Below are 18,984 nucleotides of genomic sequence, written 5' to 3'. Positions count from 1 at the left end.
AACAACAACAACAACAAACACTGTCCTCCCATTGTTCATCGATTTGCTCGAGCGGGTCCATAACATCTCCATTTTGAGACTTGTTACTGTGTTTGGCATATTGAATACATCACGGGTAGCTTGCCAGGCTTTGCCGTGTGGGTGATATACTCTCAGTAGCTTGTTGGGCTCTTCGAGAGGGGCAGAGGAATTGAACCCGGCTCGGTTGGGCTGGCTGCGCACAAGGCAAACGCCCTACCGCTGTGCTATCGCTCCAGCCCATCAAGACTCTCCAATACCCACTGTACTATTGCTTCAGCTCAATCATATGTTAAGTACTTTGATATCACTGTAAGCTAAGAATGTATACATAAAATTGTATTACTTTTTTTTGTTTTTGGATCACATCTAGCAATGTTCAGGGTTACTCTTGGCTTTGCACTCAGGAATTACCCCTGGCAGTACTCTGGGGACCATACCGAATGCCAGAGATCAAACCCAGGTCGACCATGTGCAAGGCAAATGCTCTACCCACTGTACTATAGTTCCGGCCCCTGTATTACTTTTTTTACTTAATATTTTGTAATTTTTGAAAGCCATTTATATTATCTAGTATATTCTTTAATGATTTAAGAATGCCCTAATATACAGCACACTGAAAATGAACATAATAATGGATCCCCCCCATTTCTTCAGACAATGATTTAGGATTTAAGTAGCACTGTAGCACTGTCCTCCCATTGTTCATCCATTTCCTCCAGCGGGCCCAGTAACATCTCCATTGTGAGACTTGTTTACTGTGTTTGGCAGATTGAATGCATTCACGGTAGCTTGCCAAGCTTTGCCGTGCGGGCGAGATACTCTTGGTAGCTTGCTGGGCTCTCCTAGTCGGGTGGAGAAATCGTACCTGGCTCAGTCTGGCTGATCGCGTGCAAGGCAAATATCCTACCACTGTGCAGTGAAATCTTTCACAGGTCTTTAATTTGCTATTTTAAATTTGGTAAAGCAGTGTCATTGAGTATTATAAGAAATAGAAGAGAGAAGAAAAAGTAATGGGTTAAGAGGCTTCCGGGCTTCAGTTATACCAGTAATATGAGTGAGGGGCATAGCCCTATACCCAAAACACTGATTCAATAGAAAACATGAGATCTAAGTGGCAACCACTGAAACTTTGTAATGTGCCTGTCAAGTTGACAGGTAGGGTTGAGTGGGGTTGGGATGGGGAAGGAACCTGGGAACACTGGTAGAGGGAAGTTGATACTGGTGAAGGGACTGGCACTGAATTATTGTATGCCTAAAATGTAACTATCAACAACTGTGTAAATCATTGCTCTTCAATAAAAATTTTGAAAATTTTTATTAAAATTTTCTGAATTTACTGGGCTGGAGCGATAGCACAGTGGTAGGGCGTTTGCCTTGAGCACAGCCAGCCGGGCCGGCGGAGCCAGGTTTGATTCCTCTGCCCCTCTCAGAGAGCCCGGCAAGCTACCGAGAGTATCTTGCCCGCACAACAAAGCCTGGCAAACTACCCATGACGTATTCAATATGCCAAACACAGTAAGAACAAGTCTCAAAATGGAGACGTTACTGGGCCCGCTGAAGCAAAAATCGATGAACAACGGGAGGACAGTGCTATAGCACTACAGTGCTGAATTTTATGGAAGATAAGATGGTCAAGTAAGTGATAAACAACCATAACTCCCTTAATATATTATAATTACATTTCAAATGGTGTAATTTTCTACTCTAATTTTTTTTCTTTGAGAAGAAAGAAGAGAATGTCCGTTGCTTGACTATGTTTGGTCATTTTGGTTTTGAATGTTTACCTCATCAGTTGGTGAACAAGGCTATTCAACAAGGATTTTCTTTAAATATTCTTTGTGTGGGTAAGTGCCAAGTTCTTTATATGATTATGCTTTGATTACCCCAAAACATATTTAAACTTTTCTTAAGAAATGTAACATTGGTGCTGTACAAGTTCATGTTTTCATGTTTGAACTGGTTTTCATCTCCTTAGTCAAATTACTTAGACTTTTTTTCTTGAAATAATTTCATTGCTATTTAAAATATAACGGTGTATATATTTTGCTAATGACTAAGGGAGTAAAGATCAGCCTGTATATATTTTTTAATTCTATTCTAATCTTTGAAGTATTTGGGACTCTTTAAACCTATACATAGGAATTCAAAGTACTGCAACTTCTTTGCCATCTTATGCCCTGTAATATGTCTATTTTAGGGGAAACTGGAATTGGAAAATCAACACTGATTGATACATTATTTAATACAAATTTGAAAGATAAAAAGTCCTCACATTTTTACTCAACCGTTGGACTTAAAATACAGACATATGACCTTCAGGAAAGTAATGTTCAACTGAAATTGACAGTTGTCAAAACAGTGGGATATGGAGATCAAATGAACAAAGAATCCAGGTTAGTGATTTTTATTTTATTTAAAAGATTTTCTATCTCAAGAAAATTGTTTTATTCTCCATGAACTAAATTTCAATGTTATAAAAAAAAGTAATTGAGACATTTTCTCCAAGTTTTTCATCATTTCCTAATTAATGTTTTCTTCAGTCATTTAATTTCCTTACAAGACCTTTGAATTTTTTTTTGTAGGAGTACTGCTATTTATTCAGCCACTGATTAGCTGATTGAATTGTGCATGAACTCCACCTTATTTTTTTTCATTTTTTATCATTTTATTTATTGAATTGCCGTGAGAGCAGTTACAAAGTTTTCGGGTCTAAGTCTCGGTCATACAATGAAACACTCATACCTTCACCAGCGCCCATTCTCCACCACCAAAAACCCCAGTATACCACCATCCCATACCCTCCCCCTACCTGTGGGGCAGATGATTTCCACATTACTCTCTCTACTTTGATCACATTCAATATTTCGACACCAGAACCACCATTACTATTTGAGATTTTACCCCAACACTCAGATCTGCTGAAAAGGCAACAGTAGACAATTTGTGTTCTATTGCTGGTTATGAATAACATATGATGTCGCGTGGCTGCAGTAGGGCCATGTGATTTTGAAATTGTGAAATTTTAACACTTAAATCTGGAGGAATTTCTGCCAAAAGCCAATGGGTTTCGAGATTTGCTCCTGAGTCTCTGGTATCATGGCCGTTGAGCAGCTTGATCAGGAGCCAGAGAAGCTGTTCGTGAGTGATGACTTGGGGTCTTGTTGGGACGGGGAGACCAGGACCTGCTCCACCCCCATCCTGTGAGGCCCAACAAGTTTCATCACTGCGGGCCCAGACCTGACTGTCCAATGGCCTCTGGAGGATGACGGCCACCAAGCCGCCAAGAGGGACTAGGCGGAGTGACAATACCCTTTCCTCTCTGTGGTGGCCCTGCGACAGTAACGTACTGTGGGTTCCGGACGCACTTCTGCCAGAAGTCATTGAGTTTTGAGATTTGTTTCTGAGTCTCTGGGATCATGGTCATTAAGTAGCTTGATCAGGAGCCAGAGAGGCCAGTTGTGGGCGATGACTTGGGGTCTCGCTGGGGTGGGGAGGACAGGACCGGCTCCACCCCCATCCCGTGAGGCCCTGCGTGTCTCGTCACTGGGGGCCTAAACCTGACTGTCCAGTGGCCTCTGAAGGATGGCGGCCAGTGGGCCGCCAGGAGGAACAGGCCAAGGCACGAAACCAATTCCCACCGGGGTTGGCCCAGCACTGGTAACCTACTGCAGGGACCGGACAAATTTCTGCCTAAAGCTGCTGGGTTTCGAGATTTGTTTCTGAGTCTTTGGGATCATGGCCATTAAGCAGTTCAATCAGGAACCAGAGAGGCCTTGCCTCCAATTATATAGCTGAGTCGGAGGTGGTTTGTGGGTGTGTTTCCTACATACCTAACTTTTGGCCGTTTACTTTCTTGGTAAACTTTGCCCCAGGTTTTTGGGATCTGGCCAAAGGCAGCAATTTTGGGGTATCTGGAAGTCTGAAGGCACCATCAGGCTGCTGATGCACTCGCCTCACAGGTACAGATTGACCTGCTGGCGGCACCATACCCCTGACCTTTGAATATTTTTGATGTAGATTTTATTACTTTTAGTTTATTCCTTTTTTGACTCTTCTGGTTTTATGAGGGCTTTTATGGCCACTGTATCATATTTAAGCTTAATGAAAAATGAATATAAGCCGTGCCTTATCAACAGTCCTTTCGATTCTTTTTTTTTTTTTTGCTTTTTGGGTCATACCCAGCGATGCTCAGAAGTTACTCCTGGCTCTGCACTCAGGAATCATTTCTGGCAGTGCTTGGGGAACCATATGGGGTGCCGGGGATCAAACCCGGGTCGGCCATGTGCAAGGCAAACACCCTACCCACTGTGCTATTGCTCCGGCCCCTCAACAGTCCTTTTGAAATGTATGCATGCATATGCTTTAGAGCAAACATGTTTTTCCTATGCCAACTTCTTTGGTATGACTTATGTTAGATGCAGTGGTGTAAAAAGGTATAGGTGTTGTATTGTTTAAAATTCTAATCTCTTTAGAGATATTATGGCAGGAAAAGCCCTTGTATAACATTTGACTCATACAGGTTTGATCCCTGGTAGTACTTTCATGTAGTCTCTAAATATGTCCAGGACTGATCCCTGAACCCAGATCCAAAAGTAAACCCTGAGAATATAAAAAGTGTGGCCAAAAACCACAATAAATTTATTTCTAAATATTTGATATTTAGAAAATAAACATATTACCTTAGTATTTATGGAAATATTTTATTTTTCTTTCTCTCTTTTTTTTTGAAGCAAAATAGATTTTATTTGGAGGTTTTTGAAGGTATGGAGGGGAAGGGGGGGTGGAGAGAGAGAGAGTAGCTTGTTCAAGCGAGAACGTGGGCTTCTCCATGGGCGGAGAGAGCCCCTACACACACCCTAGTATCAGACATGAGAGCACAAAAGTACACATCTCAAAAGGGGAGATGTGGGCGACACATGTGCTCGGGCACCACATGTGTTCGGCCATGTGGGCACAAGCAGCACATGGGTTCAGGCAGAATATGCACACCTCTTTCTCTTTTTTTAAAAAAAAATTTGAACACTGGTTTACAAAGTTGTTCATGATACAGTTGTTACAGGCATTCAATGTTCCAACAATAATCCACCACCAGACTGTCTTTCCCTCCTCCATGTTCCCATTTTTCCAACCACTTCCCACATCTGCCCCTTTCATAGGCACAAAATAACTTTTTATATTGTTTGTTACAACTAAATGGCTAATGGAATTATAAAAAAAATTCCAGTAAAAATAAATTTGTGAAAATTGTTGCACTTCACTGCGGAGTCATTTTGTCTGAAGGTTTACTAAGTTGTTGTTAGTTAAGCCTTCTGTGTTATTCTTTTTGTTTATTGAACTTAGGTTTATTGAACTTTTGGGCCACAAATCATAGAGGGAAATATATATACACACAATATATATATATATATGTATATATATATATATATATCTCGGAGAGCCCGGCAAGCTACCGAGAGTATACTATCCACATGGCAGAGACTGGCAAGTTACCTGTGGCATATTTGATATGACAAAAACAGTAACAATAATGGGTCTCATTCCCCTGACCCTGAAGGAGCCTCCAATACGGCAGCGTTGGGAAAGACAAGCAAGGAGGGGCTGCTAAAATCTCAGGGCTGGGATGAATGGAAACATAACTGATGCCCGCTTGAGTAAATCGATGATCAACGAGATGACAGTGATACAATGTTACAGTGAACTTAGGTGGTTTCTGTGTTACTTTCCCAACTAATTTGGTTTTCTCCTACTGGGATGTTAGTATTGTGGAGTTTGGAGGTGTTGCATGGCTGCGCACTCTAGAAGTTCTAGGATCTGTAAAACTGAGCTAATGAGTCTACATGTCGGTGACTGGGGGATGTGGGTATGGCTGCTGGTGCTTCTGGAAGTACAGGGGTGGTGGGAAGGTTGTTCGTCCCCACTCTGAGAAGACCCAACAGTTAGCCTGAAAGCCAGGGACCCGGAGCTTTCATTGGTTTGTTGTCTCTGCAGAGATTAGTTGAGAAGCAGTGGAGTTGGGCTGTTGACATAGTGGCAGCTAAACAATTGGTGTAGCTGCATTGCTTCTGTAGGGTAGGGACTCAGCCTGCTGTCCCCTGAGGGCGCCCCAGAGATTATGAAAGTATTTTAACACATAGGCTTCTCAATTCTACAATCCAGGGACCAGGATAATTTAAGAAAGATCAAGAAGAAAAGAAATTGAGGGGGAAATTAAGAAGAAATGAAAGGAAGGTAACGGGGAGGGGGCAGGGGCCTTGGGCACATTGGCCAATGTAGAGGTGAGGTATATATACATATCTGAACTACAGAGATAACAAAACTAAAGCATGCGCTCCAAACTACAAACAACCAAACTTTAAAATGTGCCTGTCAAGAAAGCAGACTGGGAGTTGTGGAAAAATGGAACATCGGTGGAAGGAAGTTGATAGATACTGTTGGTATTGGTGCTAGAACATTGTATGCCTGAAACTCAACTATGAATGATAACTTCAACTTCAGTGACTTACAGAAGTCAATAAACCCTAATAAAAAATTTTAAATAAATAAACAAATAGGGACCTTACTTATTTATAGCACTGTAGCACTGTCTTCCCATTGTTCATCAATTTGCTCGAGTGGGCACCGGCAACGTCTCCATTGTGAGACTTGTTACTGTTTATAGGTACAAGGAATTTTTCAGGGACCAAGAAAGAAGTAAAGTTGACTGAACCCAGATTCTATCCCTGGCACCACATGGAAGTCATGAGCCTAAGAAGACTGAGTATCACTAGCTGGTGCTGGAGGTCTCTGAGCCCACATAGGGGTCTCTGAGCACCAGAGAGAGCACCATACTAGTATTGGGGTCCTAGTACTGAACTGTTGATCTTGTTTACCAGTATTACCAGTAATGACCCTAGATCCCTCCCATCTCTTGGGAGCCCTCCACCCTCCACAAAAAGATATTTTCCCCCCAAGTAATATTTCATTTTGCAGGTTCTAGATATTAAAAGCATAGGCTTTTGGGAATCACCATTCAACCCACTATGTGTTCTTTAGATAATCGTGTTGTTTCTGAAATATTTGTAAATTTACTTTTCTGTATATTTATTTGTTTTATTTCTTTTCTATCATTTGTGTTCTATATTTTATGTTATAGTTCATAAATGAAATTTTTTTGGACAATTTTAATTTATGTGATGACCCAGACAGATTAACTTGGCCAATTTTTTTAAAACCGAATTACCGTGAAGTAGCACTGCACTGTCCTCCTGTTGTTCATCAATTTGCTCAAGCGGGCCCAGTAACGTCTCCATCGTGAGACTTGTTGTTACTGTGTTTGGCATATTGAATATGTCACGGGTAGCTTGCCAGGCTTTGCTGTGAGGGTGAGATACTCTCAGTAGCTTGCCGGACTACCAGCAAGAGAGGGGGATAAATCGAACCCAGCTCGGCCCAGCCAGCTGTGCGCAAGGCAAACGCCCTACCACTGTGCTATCACTCCAGCCCAACCATGAAGTGAAGTACACAGTTACAAAGATTTCATGATCGGGTTTCAGTCATACAATGTTCCGTTACCTGTCCCTCACCAGTGTACATTTCCCACCACCAATGTCCCCAGTATTCTTCCCACCATCTCGCTAGCAGCCTGCTTCTATGGGATTCTGCCAGTTCCTGTGCCTCCCGGACTCAGGCCACTTCATGGGACAAGTTCATGTTGGTACTCACAGGATCTTGCTAGAATTTATGTTTAGTCTACCTCCACCCCTAGGGATCAGCAATATCACTGGGAACAACTACCCCTTTTCCCTAAGCCCTAATTGCCATTAACATTTGGGCCAAAGTATAATTGCATCCACTTCTCATACTGGAGGCAAGAGAGATACAATAGACTCACAGTACAGGGAAAGAATACCTCCATAAATATTGTGAAACTAAACAGAGTCCTGTAATACTGAAATACCATTACCTTTTAAGTAAAACAGCCCGATAAGCAATATCCTGCTGGTATAAACAATTGAGTAGATATAAATACTCAGGTAATTTAGAATCTAAAGCTCCACCACTTGCACCCATAAAACTTGAAGTACAACAGGGGAAAAAAAGTACTCAGCTACTGTGGGAGAGAGGGACAGAAGACCAGGCAAGTCCTCAAGTTCAACAAGACTCTAGTCTGTGGTCAGTGAGGACCTCAGATTAACATTGCAATGGCAATGGCAATTAAGCAAGTGTTCTGAATGAAAATTAAGCAATCTCTGGAAGAGAAATTCAACCAATTCGAAGAATTGATTCAGAGTATGAAATATTCCATAAAATTGAACTGAAGCAGCTAAAAAATATAATAGCGATCAATAGTAACAGAATCACATGTGCAGAGAATTGTGTAGATGAACTTGAAGACAAAATACAAGTCAGCATTAATAATGAAGTGGCTAAAGAAAAGAGAACTCATTTGCAGGACATAAAGAAGCACAGTAGGAGAAAAATACACAAAGACAATAGAAATGAAGGTCAAGAGACTGGTCCTTAGTAGAAAGTTTGCCACAATTGGGGAGAGCTGTTAGGTCAGAGAAGGCACCACTATGACGATGATAGTGGGAAGTGACACCTTGGGCAAGAACTGGGTGCTGTACAGAGGTAAAGTGAGATGCATGATACTCTTTGAGCAACGGTTTTGCAAACCACAGTGCATAAAAGTGAAGAAGAAAAGTGTTTGCCATAGAGGCAGACTGGAGGCCAGGAAGGACACTTGGGACATTGGTGGAGGAAAGTGAACAATCAATAGTGAAGTGATGATTGCTCAAATATTGTATGGCTAAAACTCAACCATGAACAGCTTTGTAACTTTGTATCCCATGGTTATTCAATAAATAAAATAATTTAAAACAACAGAGAAAGAGAGAGAGAGAGAGAGAGAGAGAGGTAAAAGAATGGAAGAGAATTTAGGTACTTAATGAATAACAGCAAGAAAAACAATGTTCAAATTACATTAAAAAGCAAAATAAAACAGAAAGAAGCTGGAAACAATCTGTAGAGGGACTGTGGAGAAGAAGAAATCCTCATTCAACCTCTGTGGAAAACAATATGGATATTTCTCAGAAAAAATAAGAGTAGAGTTACCTTATAACTCAACAAGTCCACTTCTGGGTAGATACCCCCAGGACACAAAAACATTCATTCACAAAAGCATATGTTGGATCATTATATACCTGAAACTCAACTATGAATAACTTTGTAAATGATGATGCTTAAATAAAAAATTAATTATAAAATTTAAAAATAAATTTTATAGATCTTAAAAATTATGCTGTTTTTTATCACAATATTTTTTTTGGCTTTTTGGGTCACACCCAGCGATGCACAGGGGTTACTCCTGGCTCTGCACTCAGGAATTACTCCTGACAGTGCTTGGGGGATCATATGGGATTCTGGGAATTGAACCCTGTCTGCCACGTGCAAGGCAAACACCTTACCCGCTGTGCTATCACTCCAGTCCCCTCTTATCACAATTTTTAAAAGAATGCTGTTTAGATATTGTTCGGAAGGAAGTTTGGGGTCCATTTTACCTCAACCACTAAATTTTATTTTATGAAAGCACCATAATTTTATTTTATAAAAGAACTGTGATTTTATCTTATGAAAACACTATTGTTCATAGTTGTGTTTTAAACATACAATGTTCTCTCACTGATCCCACCCCCAGTTTCATCTTCCATTCATTAATATTCACAGGCTCTCTCCCCCATTCCCAGCCTGCCATCTCACCAAGCACCTTTGTAAGTTTGCTTATTGAAGTTTGGGTCGCATGATTTCAGTGTTGTTGACTCTGTGGTCTGGATATTTAGCAAAGGTTAAGTAGAGGCTGAGGGGAATGTGCCTCCTGCACCAATGAGCAACTGATGAGAGTAGATAAGCTATTGTTATGAATAGGAGGAAGCTGCTGTCCTTGATGCTCTAATGCTGCAAGGTTGAAGTATTGCTGGCCCCCAAAGATGTCTGTTTCTCATGCCTCAATCTGCATCCAGCAATCAAGGCAATTGATCTTTGTTATTCTAAGAAATGTCTGGTTTCCATGGCAACAGCCGGGTTCTCAGGGAAGTCAGACCTGGGGCATTCCCTAGAGGCCCAGCGACCTCCAGCGGTCAAGGGGTCATGCTCAACCCAACCGCTCCAACAACAGTTGGGTTTCAGGCAAAATGTTTTATCACAGATCCCGTCTCCAGTTTTGTCTTTCATCCCCTAGTGTTCACAGCTAGTTGAGCTTTCTATGTCATTTTTGTTTGTTTGTTGAATTTAGTTGACATCTCTGTGTTACTTTCCCATCCAATTTGGTGTGCTCTGACTGGAATTTCAATATTAGGGAATTTGGAGGTGTCACATGACCACATACATAGTCTTGCAGTTCAGAGACTTCAGGATTTGTAATTTGGGCCAATGAATTGACATAGTGGTGTCTGTGGGAGGTGTAAGTGACTGTTAGGGCTTCCAGAAGTATGAGGCTGGGGGTTGTGTTGGCGGGAGGCTGCCTGCCACCACTCTGAGGAGACCTTGGAGTTCTCAGCCTGGACACTGGAGTACCTGAAATTTTTCATGATTCGGTGTCTCTGCAGAGATTATTAGTGAAGTGGTGAAGTTGAGTACATGGTGTGGCTGCAGTGGTGGGGCGTGGGTATGACTGCTGGGACTTTGACTGAGTGGAGACTTAGCCTACTCCCTCTTGAGACTCCTCCCTGAGAGACGATATGTCCAAGTACTTTAGCTGCTTGGTTTGCATCTTCTCAGAGATTTAGTTGTGAATCAATAGAGGAGGGCTTGTGAGTGAATCAACATGGTAGCAGGTGTGGAAGGTGGGTTTGCCTGCTGGGGCTTCAGGAAGCACAGGGATGGGGGTGGGGAGAAGGTGGCCCACATCCACTTGGAGAAATCCCAGAGTTCTGACCCTGGACACCAAAGTACCTGAATTTGCGATTTGTTTTCTCTGCAGAAGTTATTAGTGAAGTGGTGGAGTTGAGCCCTTAGCTTGACTGCAGCAGTGGGGTTGGGTGCAGCGGTCAGGGTTTTGGCAGGCTAGGGATTCGGCTTGCCCCCATCCAGAGGGGTCCCAGCGTTTTCAACCCTGGAGGCATTGAAGTAGTAGGCAATTTTAGAGGGATTTTTTTTTACAGATACACACACACACACACACACACACACACACACACACACATGCACACAAGGCTCAACCTTTAACAACATGTTAGTGATCTCTTATAGAAGGGCTTAATGGTCCCTGGGTGAACTGCAACAATCTTCACATACTTTCCTCTATGGAAACTTTTTTGGAGCATTTTCAGTGGTTTTTCATAACAAAAAATACAAAATAAATTGTTTCGGTTTCTATTTGTGGCTTGGGTTGGGGTTTGGGATGGAAACATTCAAAATATGGTGGTGGGAAGGTGTAATGATGGTGAGATTGGTGTTCAAACATTAAATGTAATCAAATATTGAGAAAAAAAAGAAAGAAGACAAAAAAAGAAAAGAAGAAAAAAACCTCAACTGTAAATAACAAGAATCACAACAGATATCTTGCATGAAACTGTAAAAGTGAGAAAAGAGTATATTCAAAGTACTGAATAAAAACAACTTTGAGCACGGCCACAGCCCCAGAAGCACAAGGGCTTAATGCAGAACCCAGCAGCTTGGAGCAGAAAAGTGAAAGGACTATGCATTAATCCAGGCAATCATTTCTGCCCAGAGGGGAAAGGGTGTTGCTCCCTTCCGCCCTCCTCCCTCTGGAAAGAAAGATGGCGGCCACATGGGAGCCTTGTGGACAGCAGGTATGAGCCGGGGGTGTGGGGGCGACTAAAACCTCATGGGAAGGGGGGCGTTCTGGTCCGTCCTTCACGCCCTACCGAGGTCACCAGTTGCCCCCCGCGAGCAGCTCTCCAGCACGGCCATGGCCCCAGAAGCACAAGGACTTAATGCAGAACCCAGCAGCTTGGAGCAGAAAAGTGAACGGACTATGCATTGATCCAGGCCATCAAGTCTGCCGGAGGGGAAAGGGTGTTGCCCCATTCGCCCTCTCCTCTCTGGAAAGAAAGATGGCGGCCACATGGGAGCCTTGTGGACAGCAGGTATGAGCGGGAGTGTGGGGGCGACTAAAACCTCATGGGAAGGGGGGCGTTTCGCTCCGCCCTTCACGCCCTACCGAGGCCACCGGCTGCCCCCCGCGAACGGCTCTCCAGCACGGCCAGGACTCCAGAACACAGAAACCAATTTCTTAACTATCTGACTTTCAGTAGAAATACTTCCAGGATCAATAGGTAAAAGAGCAGAAATCCAAAACCAACATTTAATTCTTGAACCCAGCCGTAGAAAGCAAATCACTTCACAATGCTTTTTCAGCATGTCTGATTTGGGGGGGGGGTAAACTCTAAATAATAGTGGTGAATCTTTTATTGAAACAATGAATCTAATCAAAGTAGATAGAGTGTTAACTAGAATTCATCTGCCTCACAGGGACGGGGAGGGGTGGGGGGTGGGGTTTTATTGGGGTTCTTCATGGTAAAAAATAAGTATTGGTAAAGGGAAATGTGTTTGATATTTGCATGACTGAGACATAAACCTGAAAGCTTTGTAACCTTTCCCACAGTGATTCAATAAATAAATAAAAATAAATAAATAAATAAATAAAATAATAAAATAAAAACAACTTTGAACTTAGCATTTACTGCCCGCAGAGCTCTCATTTAAATTTTAGGCAGGATTAAAAAAACATTCTCAGATGAACAAGAGCTGGCAGCATATCCTATAACTAAACCAACTATCCTGAAACAATTATTGAAAGGTAACTTATATAAATCAAATAGCTAGTTGTAGAAGCAACAAACACACACAGAAAATGACAACAGGACCAGAGCAATAGTACAGCAGGTAGGGCACTTGCCTTGCACTTGGCTGACCTGAGTTAGATCTCTGGCATCTTATATGGTCCCCCGAGAACTGCTAGGAGTAATTCTTGAGTGCAGAGCCAGAAGTAATCCCTGAGCATTGCTGTGTGTGGCTCAAAAACAAACAAACAAAAAAAGAAAAATGACAACACAGCTTCTTATATCATTAATATATCCGAATGTCAGTAGATTAAAATCTCCCATAAAAGTATATAATAACTGGGAAGATCATAAAACAAAATCCATCTTCTTGCTGCATACAGGAAACACATCTAAAATCTAAAACACATCTAAAAGTAAAGATACCCACTCGAAATGATAGGGTTGAAAAAAGTCATAAGAATCAATGGTGGGGGGATGGAGCAATAGCGCAGCAGGTAGGGCGATTGTCTTGCACGTGGCTGACCCGGGTTTGAGTACCAGCATCTCATATGGTCCCCCCAGCATCGCCAGGAATAATTCCTGAGTACAGAGCCAGGAGTAACCCCTGTTCATTGCCGTGTGTGACCCAAAAAAAGCAAAAAATAAAATAAAGCAGACCAAATAGCATCCAATATTAAGAAAGTAATTCGAGATAAGGAGGGACACTACTTATTGATTAAGGAAACAATAGTAACATAAAAAAGGTATCAATCACCTTAATCACCTTTAATCACCCTTGGCTCTAGATTCTAGAAAAGAAACACAAGAAAGGAAAGTAATTGAGGAGGAGAATAAGAAGAGGTGAACAGGAGGTAACAAAGTTAGGGGCCTTGGACATACTGACAGTGCAGAGGTGTGGTATGTGCATATGTCTAAAACACACACAGGCCTTCTCCCACTGCACTTGCTTGGTGTAGATGACCTACTTCTTTCTGTTCTGATTTCAGATACTTCAGGACACATTTGTAGTGCCCTGTAGTATCCTTGCGCCTCCTGGAGCTCCTGTTCCTTGCAGATGAGCACGGAATAGACATTGTATTTCTGTGGCAGATTCTTGGACAGCAGGCACTACCTAATCTTTCTGTGCACATGTGAGGGGCTGTTGAAGTGGCTTTTGCCACTTGAGAATTGAGAGTGTCTATGTTTTCAGTGGGGTGTGATCTGTTGAGATTCTCCCTATCTTTTTCGTGAAGTCCTGTTGAAGTTATGATTCTTGTTAGCGGAGACAATGTGCGTTTAGTTTTACATTTTGATATTATTTTCTTCCTTTTTAAAAAATTTCTCATTTCTGACTTTTTCTTAACATAGAATCCTTGCCCTGAGTGTTTCTAGGGAGAAATGAATCTTGCTAGCATAAGTCTGCACCGTTGGTGGCTTAGAACTCACAACCACTCTATTAACTGAGAGATATGGCCGGTTATTTCAGTTCCACTGTGTTACTTTGAGGGAGGGTTGTCAATGACAAAGTTTCTGTAAGCCTCTTCAATACTTTTTTGTTAGTTTGTTTTGGAACGCACAAAGTTATGTTTAGTCTTAGTTCTGGCTCTGTGCTTAGGTGTCACTCCTGGTGATGCTGGGGCATCATAGTTGGTGCTAGGGATTGAACTTGGGTTGGATATTTGCAAGGCCAACACATCGCTCTTGTACTATCTCTCTCGTCCTAATACATTAAATTTGATTTTTTTTTCCTCCAGTGGATTTCTGAAATCTTTGTTGAAATTCTACAGATGTCTTTCATGTGGTTATCTTCTTAAGTCAGTATTCTCTAGGTTCACATAACTGTCAAGAGAAGGATTGGGGTAGTTTTATTGAATTCTCTTGGTGTCAGATCTTATATGGAGATATGTCTGCCTTTGTCAGATGCACACAACTGGGGAACACTCCTTCTGGTCACCTGGATAATGAAACTAGGTTCTACACACCATAGAAATAATTTTGTTTCTGAAGGGATGATGAGATCAGACGCGTTCAGAGTGGTGTGGCCGTAGACAGGGCTGGACCGATAGCACAGCGGGTAGGGTGTTTGCCTTGCATGCGGCCGACCCTGGTTCGATTCCTCTGTCCTTCTTGGAGAGTCTGGCAAGCTACCGAGAGTATCCCGCCCGCACGGCAGAGTCTGGCAAGCTCCCCTGGCATATTTGATATGCCAAAAACAGTAACGACGAGTTTCACAATGGAGACATTACTGGTGCCTGCTTGAGTAAATCAATGAAAAAATGGGAGGACAGTGCCACAGTGCTATGAAGAGATGAAAGTGTTTGGTATTTTAAAAGGGGGCAAAAAGTAGAGACATATTTCATGTCATAATACTGATCTAAGTCTTTTTACATATAGAATGCACTTTTTGACTGAGTCTGGCAGAGTGGTGGTCATAGGGCCTCAGTAGTAATTAGAGCCATAGCAGTACATGGTGTTCCAGGGATGCAACTCAGAGTCTTATACACACAAGGGATGTTCTCTAGCACATGGTCTATATCCTTAGTTTCTTCTATTGGCTTACATTCATTACCTGTATAAGATCACTATGACATACTAATTAATATCAAATTTCCTATCAAATGTTAAAATTTAAAAGTTCAATGCTATTAATCTGCAATGATAATTTTTTTCAGCCACCAACCAATAGTTGACTACGTAGACGCTCAATTTGAAGCCTATCTTCAAGAAGAATTGAAAATTAAGCGTTCCTTCTCAGATTGCCATGATACTCGTATCCATGTGTGCCTTTACTTCATTTCTCCTACAGGACATTCTCTGAAATCCATTGATCTATTAACCTTGAAGAACATCGACAGCAAGGTATGTATCATAAATACAAATATTTTTTTTCAAAATTATTTTGAGGTAATTTTGAAGGTAGCTGAATATAAGAACTTGTTGTTTTTGTAATGCGGAACATATTATAAACTTCCTAGTAATCTTTAAGACTTTTATAATTGTGTCTTAAGTGTGCGGCAAAAAATTCTCACACCTAAACATTTAAACACTTTAAATAAATTTTTGCAGATTTCTGGAGCTACTAACCTAAGGTAGGATGTGAGCAAATGTTATTTCTTCTGAAACTTTTTTTTTGGGGTGACAGATGGATGCATACTTACTGTTTTTGCACATGATTGTTTCCCTGAGCACAAAATTTGTATCTCTGTGTTCAAAATTTTCCCTCTAAAATAAATTACTTTTTATAGTTTAGATAACATGGTGGGCTGGAGCAATAGCACAGCAGGTAGGGCGTTTGCCTTGCATGCGGCCAACCCGGGTTTGATTCTTCCATCCCTCTTGGAGAGCCCTGCAAGCTACCGAGAATATCCCGCCCACATGGCAGAGCTTGGCAAGCTGCTTGTGGTGTATTCGATATGCTAAAAACAGTAACAAATAATGGGCCTCATTCCCCTGACCCTGAAAGAACCTCCAATATGGCAGTGTTGGGAAGGACGAGTAAGGAGAGGCTGCTAAAATCTCAGGGCTGGGACGTTACTAGTGCCCGCTAGAGTAAATCGACGAACAACGGGATGACAGTGATACAGTGTGATGCAGTGATATATAAATGCAATTACACTCTAAAATATTGGGATTTAGACTTCAACACATACATTGGATGATGTTAGAGCAAAGAAACAACTAGTTCTTAATAGTATTTGATAAGTTTCAACTGTATCATGCTTCCAAGAGAAATTAAAATATAAAATGTATTCTTTAGGAAATGAGATGAAAATAAAAAGCATCAAATGTCAGTTATTTTTCTTATTAAATAATTCAGATCATGATTCTTAGCTCAAAGTTAAAAAACTTAAACATAGTACTATAATTTCATCAATGTTTATTGACATCACCAAGTGTGAAACAAAGATTGCACAATCCTGGCTACTTAACCTATCAGAAATTATGCATAATGTAAATACAACTAAATTAAATATTCATTGTATACAAATTACATATCTATAGTAATACACATTTTACATATGGAAGAAGCTGCTACTAGATTGTTTTCTGTGCTCAGTCTGATAAAATGTGCAGTAACTTTTATTCAATTCTTCTTTTCCAATCTGAATGCTCTTAATGTCTTTCTTGCCCAACTGCTAGGCTAGGACTCCAGTACTATATTGTAAGTTAGTGAGAGTGGGCAAATTTGTCTTGTCTGATTGAATACAATGTATGCTGTGGGTTTGTGGTAAATGGCTTTTAAAATGTTGAGGAAAGTTCCTTTAACTCCCATTTTGTTGAGAGTTTTTAATCATGAATGGGTATTGGATCATGTTGAATGCTTTCTCTGTATCTATTGACATGATCATGTCATTCTTATTTTTCCTTCAATTGTTGTGCTGTATAACATTAATTAATTTTCATATGTTAAACCATTCTTGCATTCCAGGAATGAATCCTACTTGGTCATAGTGTATGATACTTAAAAATATTTTGCTGGATCCATTTGAGTAATAATTTTGTTGAGACTTTTGGCATCCATTTTCATAAGGGACATAAATCTATAGGTTTTTTTTTCTTGTGGTCTCTGTATGTTTTTGATACCAGGTGGTGTTTGCCCCACAGAAGCTATTTGGGGAGGATTGTTGTTTCGTCAACTTTCTGAAAGAGCTTGAAAAGAATTGGGAGTAGGTCTTCTCTTTAAAGAATCTTTAAGTTTAGAAGAAGTCACTAGTTAACCTACCTGTGCCTGGTATTTTGTTTTGGGGGGGGAGACTTTTTATTACCTTTTCAATGACCTCAATAGTAATTTCTCTGTTCAGGTTGAATCTTTTTGATTCAACACTTGGAAATTATAGGAGATTAAAAGCTTTTTGATTTCTTCTAAGTTCTCCTGCTTTGTGGCACAAAGATTTTTGAAGCAATTCCTGATGATCCTTCAATTTTCTGTGGTATTTGTTCTAATGTCTCCCCTTTTGTTTTTTGGTTCTGGGCCATACACAGCGGTGCTCAGTGATCACTCCCTGCTCTGTGTTCAGGGGCACTCCTAGCGGGGCACAGGGGACCATATGGAGTGCCTGGGATCAAATCCTGGTGGGTGGCATGCATGGCTTGTGCCACACCAGCTATACTATCGCTCCAGCCCCTCCACTTTCATTTCTAATTTGGTTTACCAGAGTTCTCTTTCTCTTTGCTAAGTCTTGCGACTGGCTTGTCAATCTTGGTTATCTTTTATAAAAACCAGCTTTTGGTTTTACTGATCTTTGTATTTTTAAAGAATTTCCATTTCAGGGGCTAGAGTGATAGCACAGCGGGTGGGCATTTGCCTTGCATATGGCCAATCTGGGTTCAATTCCCAGCATCCCATATGGTCCCCTGAGTACCGCCAGGAGTGATTCCTGAGTGCAGAGCCAGGAATAACCCCTGTGCATCGCCAGGTGTGACCCAAAAAAAGCAAAAAAAAAAAATTCCATTTAATTAATTTCTGTTCCAAGATTTATTATTTACTTCCTTTTACTTGCTTTGGGATCCTTTTGATGGTCTTTTTCATCGCTTAAACTATATTAGGGTATTTATGTGGGCCCTTTCTTGCTTCTTAATGAATGCATGCATTGCTATGAACTTCCTCTGAATACAGTTTTATTCTGTTCCTTATATTCTGGTAGTTTATGTCATTATTTTCATTTGTGTCTGGAAATCTTTTTGATTTCCTCTTTAACCCATTCAATATTCAGTAGTGAGTTTCATTTCCAAGTGTTTGATATTGAGATTTTTTTCACATTTTCTACTTATGATTAACTTCCATTTTCAGCACCTCATGGTCTGAGAAGATAATATAATTTTTATACTCTTCATTTTATGGGGGTATCAATGTTTTGTGAGCCAGCATGTGGTCTATTTTGAAGAATACCCCATGTGCACTGGAGAAGAACATCCATTCAACTTTTGGGGGAATGAGAACAATATTTTTGATAGGCCAACCTCTTCCATTTCTCCCTTTAAATTCAGTGTTTCTTTGTATAGTTTTAGTCTAGTTGGTTTATGTAGGAATGATAAAGTGTTGCTGAAATCTATTATTACTGTGTTGCTATCAACATCTTTCTTTGGGTCTATTAGCTGTTGTTTTAAATATTCTGATGGTCCATCACTAGGTCTAAAAACATTTTGGAGTGAATTCTTCCTGATGTATCTATCCATGATTATTTAAAAAAAATAACCA

The 18,984-nt window shown here is 40.8% G+C and overlaps 1 protein-coding gene across 1 annotated transcript in view; it reads left to right on the top strand.

Moving 5' to 3' along the window:
- Positions 1-1,750: 1,750 nt before the first annotated feature.
- The window catches only part of SEPTIN14 (septin 14), a 38,193-nt gene continuing 20,959 nt past the window's right edge, over positions 1,751-18,984 (top strand). The window contains exons 1-3 of the mRNA XM_056137661.1: positions 1,751-1,865; positions 2,219-2,414; positions 15,458-15,644. Coding sequence (XP_055993636.1) covers positions 1,775-1,865; positions 2,219-2,414; positions 15,458-15,644 — 474 coding nt within the window. The 5' untranslated portion in view covers positions 1,751-1,774. The remainder of the gene's footprint in view (positions 1,866-2,218; positions 2,415-15,457; positions 15,645-18,984) is intronic.

Source organism: Sorex fumeus, unplaced genomic scaffold (assembly GCF_029834395.1).
Source record: "Sorex fumeus unplaced genomic scaffold, SorFum_2.1 ptg000126l, whole genome shotgun sequence".
In the NCBI taxonomy this organism is placed as follows: domain Eukaryota; kingdom Metazoa; phylum Chordata; class Mammalia; order Eulipotyphla; family Soricidae; genus Sorex; species Sorex fumeus.
The sequence above is the reverse complement of the archived record's forward strand: the minus strand, read 5'-3'. Positions and strand labels throughout refer to the sequence as shown.